The sequence below is a fragment of the Corvus hawaiiensis genome, chromosome 10, assembly GCF_020740725.1.
Source record: "Corvus hawaiiensis isolate bCorHaw1 chromosome 10, bCorHaw1.pri.cur, whole genome shotgun sequence".
Classification (NCBI taxonomy): Eukaryota; Metazoa; Chordata; class Aves; order Passeriformes; family Corvidae; genus Corvus; species Corvus hawaiiensis.
In genome coordinates this window covers 15,813,921-15,829,318 of record NC_063222.1, presented here as the reverse complement: position 1 = coordinate 15,829,318, position 15,398 = coordinate 15,813,921, and the positions used below count along the sequence as shown (strand labels likewise).

Genomic DNA, 15,398 nt, shown 5'->3' with positions numbered 1-15,398 from the left:
GCTTTTTCCTTACCTCTCTGGATAGGTCTCTTCTGCGTCTCATGGTCTGCATTGGCAACTTGAAGGATGTTACGTGCTTGTTATGACAGGAGTAATGGGTCTTGTTGGAAGGATGGTGGTGAGTGCAAGAGGAGAGAAATGATACGATAATGATCCTTAGTTCTGAAAGTGTCCCGAAGAAGGCAAGAGAACGGAAAACTGAGAATAAAAGTGATTGATTCTGAACCTAAGCTAATTGTAGCCAGGATTAGTCTGCAGAAGCTTAATCTTGAACCAAGGTGGCTGATAGAAATTTCAGTGATGAGCAGGATCGTTAATCTTTGCCCTTCATGGACAGAGCATGAAGTTTCATGCCAGGTTTCCATGTGCTATTGGGATTCCTAGAGCTGTTTGTGCAAGAAATGTACATTTGGACTGACTGCATGTCTTGTATTAGTCATTGAAGATGTTTCTGGCCTGGACACTGGATATGTGCCAAGTTACCTAGAAATGCATTTCCTTAGTTTTCCTTACCTTTTTGAATACTAGCACTTTGTTAATTTCTCGGAACCGTACAGTTTTCCCAAAAGAAGACTTGGGAAATGCAAGAATAATTTCTTTGTGAGGTACCTTGTGTGCATTCAGCTGTGAAAGTAATCCCTCCCTCCCTTTTCTGACACAGGAATGTTTCATCAGCTTAACTTGTGCTTTTTTGTTTTTTCGAGTTAGAACTTTTAGCCTTCTGACTGGGTTCAGCCAGTTTCAGCAGTCTGAAAGATGCATAGTTTTCCCACTGATGCTTTGTAGCAGTGAGAACTTCACCTAGGTGTTCACAGCAGAAATTCTTCACAGGTTTTATAGACAGTGTAAAAATGAAAAATATCTCTGGCTTGACTTGGACATACAAGGTAAAAATCATAGTCTTAGTGGTTGAATGGTGTAAGATTTATCTTAAAATTCCATTCAAGTTTGTCCCATAAAGATATCACCTGCCCACAAAATAAAATGTGTGATTTTGGAAAGATTAGTTTCCTTATATAGCAGGTCACCCCCTTCCCTGCCTCTAGCAGCCCCCCACACCAGACCACTTCTCCCAGTATATATGGAAAAGCTGGGGAATCAAGTGGAGCAAAGTTGCAGAAAGCTTAAAGGGAGTGTTGTAGATACACAGTGTATTCTAGAGTTGTTTTGATGCAAAATACAGTCAGTTGTACATATTGGGTTAAAAGCAAAATGATGCAGATAGGATTTAATAGCTTGAAATTACTCATTGAATTTTTTCAATATACTTCATTTTGTTTGCAGCAAAGGTGTTAGTGGGGCATCTAATAGGACAAGATAGTGAAAACTGAGTTTATGAGCTGCTTTCAATGCTTCTTGTGGGAAACTAATGTACTAAGGTTCTTACCAATGTATGGAACTGTCAGGTTAGTGTTTCAGAGTACACAGGATGTTGTTTTGTGCCCAAGTGTTAGACTTTTCCCAGCCGTGCTAATTAGGCTAAGAAGACAATGCCTGCGCATACAAACTTTGCCTTGTCACTGCATTACAGCCTTAGAAAAGGAAATGAAATTCTAGGTTAATTCAAGGCTCAAAATAGCATTTCTCCTGCAATATGCATTACTCTTTCCTTGCCACTTTCTTCTCTCCCTGATCTACATGGAATATTCCATTCATTACTGCTTAGGAAATCAGTTATTTTGCAGTCTGCAAATGCTGAAATGACGTTAGAGGAGAAATACTTGTTTGCAACCAAAACTATTTTTGAACAAATGCTTCATTTTAGAAATTGTAACCAGCTAAGAAAAGCTGAATTGAGATTTTTTGCTGTAAAATAATTTTGTATTGCATTTCATCAAATGATTCCCTGTGATGCTCATGTGTTAGGTAATCCTGACAGAGGAGTATATGAAATAGAATACGAGGAGGTACTTAACTGGTATGGAATAGGATTTGACATCTTTTGTAGAATATTTTCAAGGATACATTTAAGTTTTTCAGACATAGATAACCAAAATAGGCTAAGAATTTTTCATGAAACTTAAAGCATCTGTATTTTAGCCTGCTGCTTTTTCTCCATGGTGTTTCTACCTCTGAATGAATCCAAAGGGAAAGCTGGCACTCACTCAACTGTTTTGGCTATTAAATAAGTGTGCTTTTTCTCATTCTGTTGAGATGGTGTTTAGCTGTGACTGAAAATAAACCTTTTAAATGTTTGGAAATATACCTGCTATGCTGAAACGATGGATTGCTTATGCATTGTAACAACAAAGGTAAGACGATAAAGCTTTTTGATTAATGCCTACAATCTTGGAAGTTCTTGTTGAATCTTTCTTCCAGTTTTTACTACCTGTAATGAAAATTCCTTGATGGTTTTCTAGTGTTGATTTTTTAAAAATCTTTAAACTGCACAGATAGTCAAAATAAATTCCGTAGTTGTTGCTAAGAACAATTATAGATGTTAATGCTTTGAAGAGCTAATTATGCACATATTGAAAAGTGTAGTAGAATGATTTTTTTTCCTTCATTCTGCAGTAAGACACCCTTTTGTAAAAATTCACTCTCTTTAAATGTGCTAAAATAGTAGTTTGCTTTTTATTCCAGAATAAGGAATTCCAAATGATATTTTACATAACCTTTATCAGGACATGTTTAAAATAATGGTCAAAGAGAAGAAGATGAATCTGGCAAGTCGTGTTAGGGATGGATATATTTCAAAATGCTTTATTATTTTGACATCTTGCTGCTTTGAGATAAAGACACCCAGATAACTTAGTGTCATTACTTCTGTGCTAGGATAAAGTTTTATTTAAGTTTTTTTTTAATGCAGTCCACCTGTAACTTCTAAAGATAAAATCTGATGCATCAACGTAATATATTAGTACTGTGCTTGTGAAATATTGACTTGGTGAGTTTGATTTTTTGGAGGCTTTATTTTCCTTCAAGTAGTAAAATTGTTCCGTATTGCTCCCCTTTCCCTGGATGTTGGAATAATTGCTAGTTTAATTTTTTTTGACAAACTGATTTAAGTTCTAGCATTCTTCTGGATAATTTTAAACCATAAAACTTGCTTATACAAACACACTTCTCAAGAAGTAGAATAAAATTGAACATCTTTGAGACTGTTAGGTGGATTTAATGATAGCTTTTATAAAAGAAAACATCAAGATTCTTACCAGGTTGTTTGACACAAGGAAGCAAAGGCTGACTGGAATGAGTGAATTACTTTGTCTCTCACCAGCAAAGGAGTATTTCTGGTGTCTGAACTGTCACAGTTTTTTTAGAAGTGAAACAAACCCCTTTAAATCATGTCTGACTGATATTAATTTGTGGCATTTTGGCTTTATTTATTTTAGAATATTCTCTTTTATTACGGTGAGATTGGGATTGGGTGTCAATTGCTTCGCTTCAGTTATATTGATATGTACCTTAATTTTATTGTACTAGTTTAAAAAAAGAAGGGGAGAGGTAGAGCTGTCATTTTTATAACTAAAATGCTCGACTTCAGTTTTATTTTGTGCATTTGTTCACCTTCACATATCTACTTGACTAAGAGCAGAAAGACAATTTACATGGAAAGTTAAGCCAACAGAAAACATATTCTGTGAAAAAAAAGTTGTTTTTTAGTATGATTAGCCTGGTGCTGTGGGTGCTACGAAAGTAAGACTGCTCACAGAAATGTTGCTTGGGAGAGGGAGAGATCATCTCTGCACAGCACAGACTTACATGGGCTAAGACTGATGGTGCATTTCCACCTGGAGTTATCAGAACTTAATCCTTCCTGCCTGCTTCTTGTGAAGTTTTGGCCTCATTTAATGAAATGCTGTAGTACCTTGCAGCTTCAGCTAAAGGTGTTTATTTAAAGTGGGGCTTAGGAAAGAACTGTTTGCTTCCCTGTGTACCCGTGTATATCTGATTACTCAGAAGTTGTAGTCTAATGAGAAGAACATTCCTTGGTTTTGTGCATAAACCTGTATTTCAAATCTCAAGGAAAATCAATGCATGTAAGTAAGGCAATTTTGCAATCAACATTAATGTAATGTATGATAGGATTAGTAAAAATGTTAAATGCTTCCCCTTTTTCTACCTTGAGCAGAGGAGTATTTGAAACAATTCATTGTTACTCTTTATTTCTGACTAGGGAAAAGAAGAATTTGGCCAGTGAGATGAATTTTCTCATGAATTTGAGAAATCTTTTGTAATCTGATCTTTGATATTTCTGTTTTATTATTCTGCTTAATTCAGAATTCAGATCTAATTACAATAGGTGAACAGGTCCTTAAACTCATTCCTGTCCTGTCTTTAAAGGTCTAACTGTTTTACTTTGCCCAAATCTAGTGCAAAGAATACTGATTAATACAGTATTTTTTCCTCCTTATGTGGGCACATTGGTTTGATGTAGGTAGGCAAATTTGCATCACTGCAACCATGGATACTATTAAGAGCAGGCACGTGGGCTGAGCTTACAGTAATGATTTTTATTTAAGTCACAGTTTTAAATGAGTTCATGGCACTTAAAAATACAGAATATGAAAAGTCTTTGATTTTTCCAGAAAAAGCCATTTTTAGCAGTCATTCTTAACTTTGTTCCATAGTATACTTTCAGTAAAGCAGTAGAATTTAAAATGACAGTGATCTAAAATAGCTTTAAGTAATATGTCTAGCCTGACAAGTGTGAAAAAACAATGCTTTTGTACCATTTTTATTTCAAAATACTAAGAAGCATCCTGCCTGGACTGCATCAGAGCAGTATCAGTGTGGTCCAGTCCTTGTTTCTGACAGAAGCCAAACTCCAGTATTTCGGGAGAGGGGAAATGTATAATGCATCAACCTGTTACTAAGGGAGAAAGATGAAGGGTTTTTTCCTAAGTTGTAAAACTTAAGCCGTGAGACCTCATAAATTCTAAGTGAGCTCAGTGGTGTGGCTGCAAGGTGCCTGACCACAGGAGCACAGCTACAGCTGGCGTGGATGAAGTGGGAAAGGTGACAGTGAGTTTATGTGATTCCTGCAGCTTTCCTCACTTGGTTGTGCATTTCACTGTAATTCAGAGTCCCATTGTTATAGAAAGTTTTTGGAATTTGCCTCAGCTTAAATGAATTGTGCATAATTGAATTTTTTTGTGCTGAAAGTGATCTTTTCCAACCATCTGCTTAAAGAAGGGGCAGCATCAACTCAGACCAGGTCACTTAGGGCTTTGATTAGGTTTTGTAAGCCCCCTCAGCCTTTTTGTAAGCCACTCAGTTTAAAGTTCTCTCCTCATGCTGTGCACAACAAGGGCCCAGTTTTGTTTTCTTGGTGTCTCCTCTTAGACATTAGAAGGCTGTTATCAGCTCCTGCCCAGTGCCTTTCTCTGGGTTGAACAAGCCCAGTCCCCTGAACCTTTCTTCATTGTGCTTCAGCCAAGTGACCATCTCGGTGGTTTTCCACCATACTTGATCCTATATTCCAGGTCCAACAAGTGTTTCAAGAAACATAAAGAGAGGTTGCAATGCAAGTTTTAACCTTCTGTTATGTACTGTGTGCATAAAACCTGAAAGCTTCGATGTTGGTAGGAAGTAAAATGTGAGAGACACTTGTGTGAAAACTGAAACAATTAAAAGCGAAGCTTTTATGTATAAACTTGATGGAAAAATTATTTGGTGGGGCCAAAGGAATTTGCTTTCTTAAGTGAAGGAACAAAATACAGAATTTTGAATTTAATATTGTAGTTGAGATGTAAATGAGTTATATGGGAAATTATTACACTGAAAGCTTAAGAAATACTTTCAGTACTTAATAGTACACAACAGCTCTTCCAAGTTGGCACATGTGAATGGTGTGTCGTAATGGGGTTTGGCCAAGGACTTCATTTTGCCAACATTCCATGTCCTCACTAAAAAGCTAGTTGCTGTGGATAAATCACAGATATCTGGTGAGCCAGTTGAGTAGTGCTATTAGTAAATCACCTGACTTTGCTATGTTATCTGGTTACAGTGTTGAAGAAAAGGATGCAGAATCAGTCACAAAAGCTTTGGGAAGTGAAAAAAATGGTGCAACTCTAATGTTGGCAGCATCAGCAGATGGTATGATATTGCTCTTGCATGTGAGCTTGACGTATAATGCAATGCCAAAGAAACAGCTGCCTACTAGATAGTTGAGAGTGTCAAAATCAAGGATGGTTGCCTATATTCTAAAGGATTGGCCAGCTTTCATGTGGAATAGGAGACCAAGTGTGTGAAGTATGTTTGCTGTATTGGGTTTAAAGGGTATTTGACAAAAGCAATGAGGAATACAAGCCAAGAATACTGACCTTGTGGTCATGCCAGGAGAAACAATGTCCCACCTGCCTGTATTTGTGGTTGTGAACAGCCCTTTAAAAAGTTTGAAGATTTAATATACAGAATGAACTTTTGCAGAGGGTCATGCTTCTAATCTCTACATGGCAAATAAAGAAGCCCAGTGCAACATCAGATAGCTGGTGGGTAATTCTAGAGGTTGTAGCTAAAGAAATTAACAAATACTATATTTTGGATTCTGTGGACGGAACTGAAAGTGGCTTCTCTGAGTTTTGAAGATGAATATGTTTGAAGGTGATAACTGATGGCACCAAGAGCGATGCAGGTGGCAGAGTGATGATAGAGGAAATGATGAAGGGACCTGATATGCAAAATCTGAAAAGCTGTATGAAGAAGCATGAGAAAATAGACTTACTTAAGGCAAATCATTAGTAGAAATTTACATTCTTACTGTGTATTGATTACAAGGACATAATAAGCTTTCTGCATTTAACTTCTTTCTAAGGGAGTTCTCTGGATTTCAGAGTTCTCTTTCTGTTAACATGGTTTTTGGTATTCTCCCAACCAACAGCAGTTTAAGACTCAAGAACTTCCTGAGCCAGAAGCACCTGTTCTGTAGTATTCTTTGGCTTTCCCTTACGTGGATTTTCTAGTCTCATCAAAATGCACATAGAATATAAAACGAAGGTATAAATCTGTGGTGTTTTCTTCTTATACAGAGCATCTTCTAAGATAATCTTTGTTTACTTGTGCTTGCTTGCTCTTTCTAAATGGCTGCAGGTATACAGGGTTGTGTAATTGATAACCTGGAAGTTATTAGGACTGTGTAGTTATTCAGGCAGGCAGCAGTGATGTTTATATTTGTGTTCTCCAAGAAACTGGATGCCATGCACCCGAGATGTTTATATGAAGCTGATGAATCTTACATGAAGATCTTGTGTCATTGTGTGTGTTTGTACTTATTTCTCCCTCTGTTTTAAATGTAAAAGCTGCTAATTAATACTAGAAATAAGTGATAAATTAGTTATATTTGGCTATTGCACTAGTTCTGGGAGTTGGACTGACTCTGAGAACATGGTGTGGAATATGTTTAGACTGGAGATGCTGAATACAGTAGCAAAAAATCAATCCTACAAATAAAACCCCTTCAAAGAATTTTCTCAACTCCATTGCCTACGTGGAACTGTGTGGGTTTCAAAGGAGCTGATGATCATAACCTGAGTAATTTTCCAGGTATTAATGGCAGCAGAGAGTTGAAGCGTTCATTCCCGATCCCTTTTGCTTTGCTGTCCTTGTTTACTACAGGAGAAGAATTCAATCTATTGCTTCATGAGTGACAATGAAACCCAGTTGGTGCTACTGAGAATGCTTCTGCCCCTTTTTGTTCACTGCTCACCTGCTAGGAACCTGGTAGAACTCTGTATGCTTTTCTGCTGGCTACTGAGTGAAAACAGCTCACGGAAAAGTCAAACAAGCACTAGACCTTTTGAAAGATAGCTGCTGGGATGGAGAGTTGTTAACTGTTGAGTAGCTAAAGTCACTCAGATGCCTGGAAAAGGCAGATAAAATGATACGACTTAACAGCTCAACATTTTTGGAAGGAGAAGGTGAGAAGATCAGTGATTCTCTCTGCAGCAGAATCAAACTGCTCAGTTTGGAACTGGACCCTTTGCGTGAACAACTTTGGCATAGTTTCCTGTTGTAATGAAAACAGTGGGAGAAAACAGTGGGTGAATAAATGTAGGGTTGTTCATAGTTGGGCATATGGTCTCCAACACGATTCCTTCAGTGTAGACAGAGCTATTTAGATTTCTTGATGGCGAAAACCCCAAAAAACTTCCTCTGTTATTTGAAGTGAGATTTCAGGACGTCTGAGCTCACTGGCTGATTATCTGGTATGCTGCTAGTCAGATTTGTTTTACTAGCCAGCACTGTGCTTGATCATTTCTTTTGTCAATGCAGTGCATTGCACCAGGGCTTTGTTAACATGAGGGGTGTTTTTACACTTTCTTTGAGGCTTAATCATAGTCTGATGTTTTGTCAGGGGGTATTACTCATACTTTCATAAGTGGGAATATCATTACTTGAATCTCATTCCTAGGACTGGTATTTACCAGACCAAAAAAAGTAAAACATTGAAAACATATTCAAGTGGAGACCATCATCATCTAAGGGATATTCAGCCTAGTTATGCTTGTGTGTTTTTAAGATACGTTTCTTTGAAGACCATACACTGGCATGTCTTGGTTTGGAGGAGGGAAGGACATTGTTTAATGAAATTCTAATGCATGCTTAAAGTATAACTGAGAGCTGCTGTCTTAAAGGTCAGTGTGGGCAGGAATCATCAGCATTTTCTGAATTCATCTAAATGCCCAACAAAGAATGAACAGGCCTTAGGGGGTTTTAGAGACAAACCCATATTGCCTGGAGGAATGATTCCCTACCCTCCACGCTGTGAAAACATTAGAACAATAATTAATTCCTTCTTTCAATCTTTGTGCTCCAACAGTGAGTTTACTTCTGCCACAAATAACATTGGTTGAGGACATTTTTGCTCTTTCCTTGTCTTGGTGGGGCTGTGTGTGCCAGCCATCATTCACAGTTCTCTCAAATGTGCCATTGAGATGGAGCACTGATGCAGGAAATTCTCACTCCTCTGCGACTGTTCTTTCTTGCCTGCTGGAAAAAGTGTGCTATAGTTGCATTTAGGCACCTGCGTTTGGGGGGCCTTTATTACCTGGTGAAGGCACCATTGCTGAGGAGGGCTTTGTTTGCATGTTGTGCAGGTGACACACCAGTTGCACATCTTGTACCCCAAGCTCCAGAGCTTTTCTCTTAAGCAGACTCCAAAGGCTCTTCTGACTTGGGCTTTCCAGCTGCTGTGGTGGTGGGTTGGCCAAATGTAGTAGCACTGAATCTGGAACGGAGCAGTCACTTCTTGCATTCTTGCAAGATTCTTGGACTTTATTTATCTGTAGAATAGCTCTGAAGTCCTTAGAGTGTTACAATGATGAACTCGGTCCATTTTTCTGCTGTAATTAAAAGATGGCCTTTCACTGGTATGCCCATTATTCCTTTGAAAATATGTAGTAATTCAAAACTGTGTACATTTGACTTGTAGTATATTCCTGTATGTTTTTGTAAATGTTTTGTCCAGAAGGAGACTTCTTTCTTACTCTTCATTCTGCTATTTTTCTATTTGGAAAAAAACCCCAAACCCAAGCCATTCATATGTGGTAAAATGCAACTATTTATCACATGACTGACTGCGTCTGAAAAATCTACTTTGGTTGCTTTAGCTTTAGTTTAGTTAGTTCAGGTACAGTTCTCCTCAAAAAAACTCGGGACTCAAAATGAAGAAGAAATTTCTGTCATAATTCTGCAGTCTGAAATGCTGATGCTGTTGCAGTTCATTTTAAAAAGAACTCCCAACCAAACCACCTTTCTGCTGCTATTTGTAATTAAATTCCATAATAATTTGATAGTTACTCAAGAAGGCAAAAGGAGCACTATTTTATTACATGAAATCCTTCTTACCTGCTGGGTTTCACCTTCCTTCAGGCTAAGGAAATGGATAATGAATACTTAGTTAACTTAGTGATCTGTTATTAATAAATGCATTTTAAAAGCTGTTTGCAGAGAATTTTGTGGAAATAAATGTCACTTGTATGGTGAGAAATTGATCCATTTCTTTATTTACTAACTTCCTAATAGGTTGTTTACTGGATCTCATGTACACAGCTGGTTTAGGCCAGGAACTATAGTTCAGGTGACTGGAAAGAAGTCTGTAGTTGGGCTAGAAGACGCATGGTCTTTATAGCTCTGTTCCTGATCTTATTTTGATTGATTGAAACTCTTTGGAGGCCATCAGGTTATTATGAGGAGATGGAAAAATTCTGTTTTACAGTGTGTTATATAAGGACCACTGCAAATTGCACATAGACAGCTGAAAGTACTATTAGAATGGTGAGGGAAGTGCTGTCTGGGAAGGAGGGGCAAGAAAAAAAATGTTGAAATAGTTTGCCTTGATGGGAACATGTTTCCAAACTCAAAAGATGGTAGTGATTTTTCAAATGAGATGATGCTGGAATGGGAACAATAAGAATTAAGACAAAATAAATTAAAGCTGGAAATCAAAATGATCCTCGCTGCTAAAGTAATTACTTAATAAAAGACTTTTATAACAATAATGTAGATAACACAAGCTCATTATAATGTAGCTAGATGATTTTAAAGATCATATTAAGTTGTTTATTATGTGTTTAGGTTGTGTGAGTGACCTAGCAGAAAAATCTGTCTCACTTTGCATTTTGAATGAAAAGCATCAGATTGGGTTGGATCCAAAAATGAGAATTTTTAGTCATCTCAAATTCTTTAAGCACCATTTGTAGCATGTTCTAATGTATCTCTACTGTCACAGGGATTGTAAAAGTACATATCTGATAACTCTAAATAGGGAAGTTAATTTCAAAATAGGATTGTTTCAACTCTGTGACTGCTAACTGGAAATTTGAAAACCTTTACTTTTTCTACCACTAATGAAAATATTTCTTCATTTGTTCATTCAGGTGCTCAAATAAAATTTAGGTTCTGTGCATCGGCTCACCAGTGTACTGCAATTTATAAACAGCATGTTGAAACAATTTGGGCACCAGATTGTGACTGTAACAAAGGAAATTAAAACCCTTCTGATAGAATCAACTTGTTTCTTCTCTGGTTTTGTTTTGAATTCAGATCTGATGCTTGGATCATAGTGAATTTTTTTTTTGTCTTTGTAGAGAGTGAAGTGTGCTTCTGTTAAACGAAGACTTTGGAAGCAGGAATATACTCTCATCTTTAGCGGTTTGCATCCTTCCCTTTAAAGGCTGCTGTTGCAATCAGGGAAATGCTGTCGAGTGGCAGTGGAGAACTGCTGCCCTCTGCTGTGTTCAATGTGCTTTGTTCAGGTTAAGAAACCGGGACAATGCGGGATCTGCTTCCCAGAATTTGCAAAGCTTCCTTATCCCTCCGACATGTGAAGTATGTGAGGAAGTTCTTTTGAACGGTAGAAAGAAATGAAGTGTTAACTTACAGGTTAGAGAACTGATATTAATTTGTTGACTTGCTGATCATGAAGCTGTAAAATCTTGTTGATACTACATATTTTTTTTTTATCCCTGTATTATTTTGGAAATTCCTATATACAGTTAATATTCATCCACCACCCTCATATAAATATATGCATGTGGTAATTTTCATTAAAATTGGATTATCCCAGCCCTTATTAGCCTAGGTAATGATTTTCTATAATATGAGAATGGGCGACACTAAACCATTTTTATTTTGGTCATCTCTGCTTTTTTTACTGGAATGTCTCAAAGGACTTTTGAAGACTCTGGCAAGTATTGCTTTTATCGCTTCCTTTCTTAACTTCAGCTTGTGTGTCATCAGCAATCCAAGTGCTATGAAAGTGACTTCAGCTCTGTGTGGTGACTTCTCTTACAGCATCAAATAAACATACAAGGAATGTGAAAATTTTCCTGCTTGCATTCTGTGTTGTTGGCTTTGTTAGACACTGCATAGCACTGCAGTTCACAAGTGCATTAAGCTTTTTGTAATTTTCATTCCCTTTGCTTGTCCCCTTTCTGTTGTTCCTGTTTGTTGTTACATCAGCATTTCTTTAACCAATAGTTAAGATGCCCAGGGGAAGCCTTGAGTTGATCAGTCTCTGATGCTCTGGTGATGCAAATGGAATTCTTCAGTGTACAGGTACTCCTTAAAAATGGAGTAGGACTTGTGGGTAAGCTTTGTGCATATCTTCCAACTATGACTGGTAATTCATCTTAAGATGAGGCTTAGGTTAGATATTAGGAAAAACTTCTTCACTGAAAGGATGGTTGGGCATTGGAATAGAGTGCCCAGGGAAGTGGTGTAATCACCGTCCCCAGAAGTGTTCAAAAGTCACATTTCATTTGGGGATATTGTTTAGTAGTGAACATGGTAGGGCCTGGCTGATGGTTCTACCTGATGATCTCTTGAGGTCTTGCAACCCTAGTGATTCTATTTGATGATTGTAAATGAAGGACAAGTTCTCACTTCAGTTGCTGTTCCAGTCCATCACATAGCATGTGAAAGGTTTCCTGAGATAGTGATTACACATTTTTATTAGACCCTGGTTTGTTGATTTGCTCTTTTCCTTTTTAATTTGATATCCTGGGCAATGAGCTCTGTGGTACTTTCTTTTGTTTGCTTTCAAACATCTGCTGGGCAATTTAATTGTCTGCTAATGCCTGTGTTGTCCTAAATAGTTAGCTGCTTTTTATGTCTTTTCTATGCCATTCGTCTCTTCAAAGATTGAGTGTCATATTTCCAACTCAGCTGCTTGCTTTTTATAAGATGAAGAGCTTTGTCAGTTAAGCTTCTCAATAGAAGCCACTGAGTATCTTTATCCTTGATGTTATTCCCTGTAATTTTTTTCTATTTTTCTGGCTTTTATCAGATGAGATGATCAGAAAAAGTTTCCAATAGGCAAGATTTATGATTCTCTCAAAGTTATACAGAAAAGAAATACTTTCTGGTTTTCTCTGAGTTTCTTTTTTTTCTGGAGCTAATAGTTTTGCTCCACTTGGTGGTTTAAAACCCCTCTATAATTTTAGTTGAGGCACTATTTTCCAGGTGTTTTAAAGGCAACAGAGGGGAGGAAGAAGTGGAGAATGACCTATATTAGCTATAACATACCGTCACATTCACTCAGGTATTTGGGTCCTAACTGAAGTAATTTCAAAGCTGAAGTAGGGTGCTATTTTCTGTAGCATCTTGCTAAAACATGCTAAGAAGAAATATTCTATTTTGGACAGTTGTCTTTTTGAAAACAATTGTTATAGAAGCTAGAGAGTGACAGTCCTGTGTGTATTTAGAAAGTATTTGAGCATCCACAGAACAGCACTGTCATCTAGATTCTGTCTTGATCTCAGCAGACTGTTTTATAATTGAGATGTGATCAGTTTTCACTGTTTTTAAAACAGCAGGACTGGAGGACTGAGTTGCGTTTATCTCTGGGAACAACCTCACTGTCTGCAGGCGAGGGAAAAACCCCCACTGTTATTAGTATTGTGCAAGCACCTCATCTCCTGGCTATGAGAGGTTGTTAGCCTCAACTCTTTTCTGCTCTGCTGCTTTGATGTAGCACCAAATATGTCAAATTGCCGTCTCTTCTTGACGTGGTGTTAAACAAGCATGAACAGCTATTGAGATGAATCTGGAGTAGTTTGAGGCTTTACCAGATAAAAGACATGTATTATTAATATATTTTCTCTTACTCATTTTCACTTGTTTTTTTACCAGTCTGTCCTTATTTTTTCAAGGGAGGCACAGATGCTTTATTAATTATTTGTGAATTATTCAGCAGCAGGTCTACTTTTTGTGGCTACTTTGCACAGACCATTTAGAAGGTTTTCCACTACTGAAAACTGCTTCTCCTAAAGGTGCTCTTTCAAAAAGATAGGATAGGATGACTTGGATTCTGAGCAATTCTACAATATTTGAAGGATCTTCATATGTTATCCATCTGGAACAAACCTCAAAGGTGTTGTCCCTCTTTCCTCGCATCACACTCCCCCTCCAAGTTCCTGCATTAAAGTCTTAATCAAACTAGCCTTCCGTTTAAGCCCAATAGGTGCATAAGGAAAACTATGTTTTGGAGGATGTGCTTAGCCTAGTCATCCTGGGTCCTACAGAGAACAATCCAGAGTGAAATGACATCCTTGCTCCAGCCTGGTCTTGGCACTGTGGAGAGCAGTTCCAGCTAATCACACTCTGCTGGAATTAATTTTTCCCACTGAGTATAGCCTTGAGAGTATAACCTTGTTTGGCTGGTAATTACCACTTGAGATTAGAGTCCATCCATCAAATACAGATTGGGTGAAAGCTTCACTGAAGGTGTGGGGAAGGGACGAGACAAGGCTGTAAAGCTTTTGGGTCTTTCAGGAGGGCTTTTTATAGTTTATCAGTTTTATCTTTGTGATTCGGTGTCTGTTTTTCACTAGAAATCTTTTTGAGAGTTCCGTGGAACCATTTAGGGCTAAATATGAATACTTTTTTTCTCCTGTGTGGACAGATGGAGGCAACACATCAAAGGCAACTTTAGATTAATCACATACTTTTACTCTGAATGATTTCAGGAATGTTTTTTGAATGCAAATATCTCATAGTTTTTAATACTAAAGGACTTTTCAGGTCAGACTGGTACCAGGTTTGGCTGGGATGGAGTTAATTTTCCTCTCAGCAGCCCATATGGTGCTGTGTTTGAGATTGTGACAAACTGTTGATGAACACACCAGTGTTTTAGCTGTTGCTGAATAGCACTCACACCGTGTCAGGGCCTCTTATTTTCTCACTCTACTGCCCTGGCAAGTAGGCTGGGGGTGGGCAAGAGGTTGTGAGGGGATACAGCTGGAGCCTCTGACCCAAACTGACTGAAAAGATACTCCACATATTTTAATATCTTGCTCAGCAATAATTTAGGAGGAAGTGGGTGTTGCTGAGGTTGGCCATTGACCTGCTGGTGGTTAGTGATTTGGCTTGCCTCATTTGTATGTGTGGTTGGTTGGGTTTTGGCGTTTTTTATTTATTTTTTTAATTTCCCCTTTCACTTATTTATCTTGTCCTATGAGGTTTCTCCTCTTGATTTTGCCTTTCTGATTCTCTCCCTCATCCCTCTGGGAGGGAGTGAGTGAGTGGCTGGTTAGACGCTTACCTGTCATCCAGGTTCAACCTACCATGGACTGTCTCTGGACATGCTAAATATGTTTGAAGCAATGTATTACATTTTGATTTTAGGAATTTTCTGGTTGAGTTGTATTCTAATCACAGTATAGTCTATTCAAAATACAGTAACATTCTTTTTTTCCCTCACTTAGATGTTGCTAATATAATTTTCCACAGTGAATTTAGCAGAAGGTCAGATAGACACATATCTGCTGCAAATACGATGCCTTTATTGGATCAAACTTCAAGTATTGCAAAAGGGAACTATTTATTTTCAGTCATTTCCTAGTCTGTATTGAAGATGTTCTCCTGACTGGTGGTTTCCAGCTAGGGAAAAATAATGTTGAGTTTTGGCTTTCACAGTAGTCATACTAGCCAATTCTGTGACCTCTCTCATT

The 15,398-nt window shown here is 37.8% G+C and overlaps 1 protein-coding gene across 11 annotated transcripts in view; it reads left to right on the top strand.

Annotated features, from left to right (window-relative positions):
• The window catches only part of DLG1 (discs large MAGUK scaffold protein 1), a 149,568-nt gene that overhangs the window by 23,734 nt on the left and 110,436 nt on the right, over positions 1 to 15,398 (top strand). Inside the window, exon 1 of one of the 11 annotated variants that reach the window (XM_048315010.1) lies at positions 1,684 to 2,252. The exons of the other annotated variants lie outside the window; for them this stretch is intronic. Coding sequence (XP_048170967.1) covers positions 2,223 to 2,252 — 30 coding nt within the window. The 5' untranslated portion in view covers positions 1,684 to 2,222. Of the gene's footprint in view, positions 1 to 1,683; positions 2,253 to 15,398 lie in introns of those variants that run through there. 11 annotated transcript variants of the gene reach the window in all.